We start from the raw sequence: 4,443 nt of genomic DNA, 5'->3' as shown, positions 1-4,443 counted from the left end.
CATCCGGTTCCAGTCGCGGTGCCTCAGCCAGTTCCACATCCGGTTCCAGTCGCGGTGCCTCAGCCAGTTCCACATCCGGTTCCAGTCGCGGTTCCTGTGACTAAACACGTGCCAATTCCCGTACCCATCGATCGAGCGGTTCCAGTTCCAGTGGATCGTCCTGTCCCCGTACCAGTCGCGGTTCCAGTTCCGAAACCATATCCGGTCCACGTGGAGAAGATAGTGCACGTTGACAGACCCGTGCCAGTACCATTCGAAAAGCCAGTCCACGTGCCGGTGGATCGACCAGTGGCTGTTCCTGTTCCAGTGCCAAAACCATATCCGGTTCCCTTCGAGAAGATAGTTCACGTGGACAGGCCTTATCCGGTCCATGTGGCGGTACCTTATCACGTTCCCAAACCTTATCCAGTTCCAGTTGCTATTCATGCTCACAAGTCGCATGGATGGCTCAAATAAAACTCCACTGGAATATTCTTGTTAGATATTGATGGTAGAACTACTAACGATTGATATTAACGATCTTGTGTAGAATTTAATGTTTTATTTTATTAAATTTTTTTATTGGATATTTGTTTATAACTCGACTTGAATTTGGATATTACAATTGAAACTTGTTTATTCAAATTATTTTGGGGACAAAGTCGGATAATTAAGTTTTAAAGAAAATTTATAATATGCAAATCTATATAATACATAGAAAAATTGTAAATATTTATAAATTGGAGTAATTTTGAAAAAAAATTACAAACCAATTATTTTGACTGCGTTAGTAGTTCTTACATGAGAAACATTATATTAAGAATATAATATATTCAAAAGAATTATCTAGGGTACTATTGTCATCATTTCAATCAGTATTTCAATATTCAGTTGATTGTTTTTTTGATTCTTTTGATACTAGTCCGCTTTAGCAATACATATTTTTACTAGTCGATTGTTAATTACATATTTAGTTAGGTATTTTTAACAAGTAAAATAATGTATTGCAAAAATGGTGCAAATATTTCATAGATAGATATTGCCAAGATTTTTTTCTATTAACAAATTTTCAATACATTTTGAAGTTGTAAAAAGGAAAGTTAATAAAATTATTTTTTAAAAAGTATTTTAATTGATATCATTGATATTTATTTATTATTTTAATATTTATTCATCGTAATCCTTTATCAATATTATTTTATCTTTATTATTACTTTAAAGTTGGTTATTATAATTTTAATTTAAAAATATTATGTATCATTTAATCCAATTTCCTTAACCGTGTATAAGTACAACTAATAATGTAAAAGTTTTCGATTCGAGCGTGTTTTATAAAGAGATATCTATAGAATGCTCATATTTAATACATTCTTCTACACTTTTACGCTCGATAGGCGTTACACTTGACACCAAAGAATAATGTAGTGTCATAAAAAACAAGTCTATGAAAACTTAAATCCTTAACACAAGAATTGTATTTTTTGTCATTCGAATCTATGAATCTAGAAAATAAATTTTTATAATTAAACTATTAAATTAAAAAAAAAATTTATAATAATCATCAAATTCTAAATCAAATAATTTTAGAGGTTTATAAAGAAAATTTTAATTTTCGAAAAAATTGATTTATAAATTTAAAAAATTTTATATAAAATTTATCAAAAATCGATCAGTTCACAAATGTAATTCAAATTACACGTTTCTCCACTTCTTGAAAAATGATTTTACACAAATTGATTTCTCGAATCAACCATCTCAATGTAATATTTTTTTACAAATTAAAGCTTAACGAACTTTCTAAATAAATCAGAACAAAATATTTCGAGAAAAAGATAGCCTAAAATTTATACTAGAAAATTTCGAAATAATTCGCACATAGATAGCGCAAAAATTCGCGATACGTGGTGACGCAGGAGTGGACGCGTGACCGGCGTCGTCATCGAGCTTCATCGAGGCACGAAACTGTCAGTTCTTTCACGCGAACACTCGAAGATCGACGATATAGGATCTAATAAACCTATTCGTTCTCCTCTCGATCGACCATCGATACTGTATCCACAATCTCGTTCATTTTAAGGTGTGCAAAAAAACTTGCGCGACAAACTCTTTTTTGTTAAAAGTTGAAGAACAAGTGATGAAATCGACGAAAGATTACAACTAGAAAAAAAAGAAAAAATTAAAAAAAATTCTTCTTTTAATTATAATAATAATTATATAATGTATAACGCAATGGAGAAATTTTGAAAAATTAGTACGAATAATTATATATAATAATATTTTAATGTAAAAGTTCTTGGAAATCATAGTAATTCGCGCTTTTTTTTTTCGAAGATATTTGAGCAAATGCATTTCAAAAAATTGATATACGATGTAACGACTCGATTTTTCCATCGAGGAGTCCATGTTATTCTGCATTCGTCGTTTGTGAGTCTGCAATCGTTTGTAACAACCGGAAGAAAGCTTCATGAAACTCTTCGTGTACCAGTCGGATGCAAGGTTTTCAGAATTTGATCAAAGTTGTCGCGTTTCGTGATCGAAAATTAAATTACGGATCTAAAAAACGAATCTTCGATTGATCGTTTCAATTTGTTGCTAGAATTTTTGAAAATAACCAGTTTTATATTTTTCAGAATTAGCAATGAGCTATATTTAGATAGATAATTGATTAAATTTATTTATTTATCTTTATTATATAAATTGAAATTTATTATTATATTGTAATTTTTTTTTCTTTTGTTAATTTATTTATCTCTTTTCAACGTTCAGAGAAGAAAGACATTGCAATTTTGTATTTTTCATTATTTTATTATATCTTTTTATCGTTATATCTTTTCTGCAATGTTTTCATTGATCTTATTATTTTATTTTTTTCTTTTCCCCCTTTTTTTATTATAATTTTTTATTTTTTTTTTAATTATATTTCCCGTTTTTTTTTTCATTGACGATGGAAAATTTTATCTTCGATAGTAATATATATATATTGTATAAATTATTCATGCTTGGAAAAAATTTTCTCATTTATATCTATAATACAATGAAAAGAAAAAAACTCAACAAGAAAAAAACGCATCATTATAGTTAATATTGTGTTATATTTTGTCTCTTCTTGTCGAATCTCTTCTTAATATATTGTTTTAAATCTACGTATCGATCGGGAAAGTGATTATATATGAATATAAAATGGATTGTTTTAGCGTGTTACTATGAAGCCGAAAAAATTGGGAATTATTGGCGGTTCGTTGCTTACTTTTGGAATTTTGATCTGTGCAATTGCTTTTCCTCCATTTCTGAAATCACAAGTGAAAAAAGTGAGTGAAAAAAATAAAGAAATTTCGTTTGATACGTCATGTTTATCGTAACCATACTTGATAAAGTACAACAATGTTACAATTTATTAATAATTACGAAATAAATTAGTTTACTTTAATGGAAATACAAATGATTAAATTTGAAATTTTAATTCATGATATTTATTTATATAATATGAAAAAATTTTCCATTGAAATATACGAATATAGATTTTATATTCAAGATATATTATATTTAAATAAGTATATTTTTTATTGTGTTCATTCAAATTAAAATAATGATTTTCCGTTTTATTTCTCGATTTTATCAAGTATAGTTACGATAAACATGACGTATCAAATTATCATGATCTAAACATTATATAGTTATATATACATCATTATTATTGCATTCAATTTTTCACTAGTTTTTAATCTGTCATTATTTTTAATCGCACTTTATTCGAAATAATTCTCATTTATTAGTATTCATTATATTCAGCATTACTTTCAATTTTATATAATTGTTTCTATACTAATCAAACTTTTTTTTATTCTTGTTTATATCTTGTTTTTATCTGAAATAAAATTTTAATCTTATTTTTTATCTAAGTTTATTATTATTATTGAATAAAGTAATAATTAATTATAATTTTTTAAAAAAAGATATTACGTTATTAACAAAAATGATTGTATCTAATTATTATCTAATTTCTATGTTTTATATTCTTGTTGTCAAATTTCATTCAATTTAATAATAAAAATTCAATATAATTTAAACTTTAAACAAAACATGGAAATATTATAACTTTTTACAATAATCGTAAATGCATAAATATAAAAAAACGATTATCTATTCGCTATTATTACATTAATCGAATATGAAAAATTACAACGAATAATGGTATCGTTATATCTAAACATATTTTTTTTACATTATATAAATATTATATATAATTGAAAGTTTATAAATTAATAGCAAATAGCCTTAAAAAATGGATCCGAGATGCGGGAATTATGGTCCAATTTCCCTATCCCTTTGGACTTTAAAATTTATCTTTTCAACGTAACGAATCCCATGGAAATTACAGCGGGAGAGAAACCAATTCTCGAGGAAGTAGGACCATTTTTTTACGAGTGAGTGATATATTATGATATTAACGATAAGATCTATGAA

General features: G+C 26.9%; 1 protein-coding gene across 1 annotated transcript in view; it reads left to right on the top strand.

The window, feature by feature from the left end:
- LOC102675854 (sensory neuron membrane protein 1) overlaps positions 1-4,443 on the top strand; it is a 14,628-nt gene that overhangs the window by 6,418 nt on the left and 3,767 nt on the right. Inside the window, exons 4-7 of the mRNA XM_006609889.2 lie at positions 1-450; positions 2,257-2,475; positions 3,174-3,287; positions 4,246-4,403. The exon at positions 1-450 is cut by the window's left edge and continues 3 nt beyond it. Of these exons, the coding sequence (XP_006609952.2) occupies positions 1-450; positions 2,257-2,475; positions 3,174-3,287; positions 4,246-4,403 (941 nt within the window). The remainder of the gene's footprint in view (positions 451-2,256; positions 2,476-3,173; positions 3,288-4,245; positions 4,404-4,443) is intronic.

This window comes from Apis dorsata, unplaced genomic scaffold (genome assembly GCF_000469605.1).
Source record: "Apis dorsata unplaced genomic scaffold, Apis dorsata 1.3 scaffold_65, whole genome shotgun sequence".
Taxonomy (NCBI): domain Eukaryota; kingdom Metazoa; phylum Arthropoda; class Insecta; order Hymenoptera; family Apidae; genus Apis; species Apis dorsata.
The sequence above is the reverse complement of the archived record's forward strand: the minus strand, read 5'-3'. Positions and strand labels throughout refer to the sequence as shown.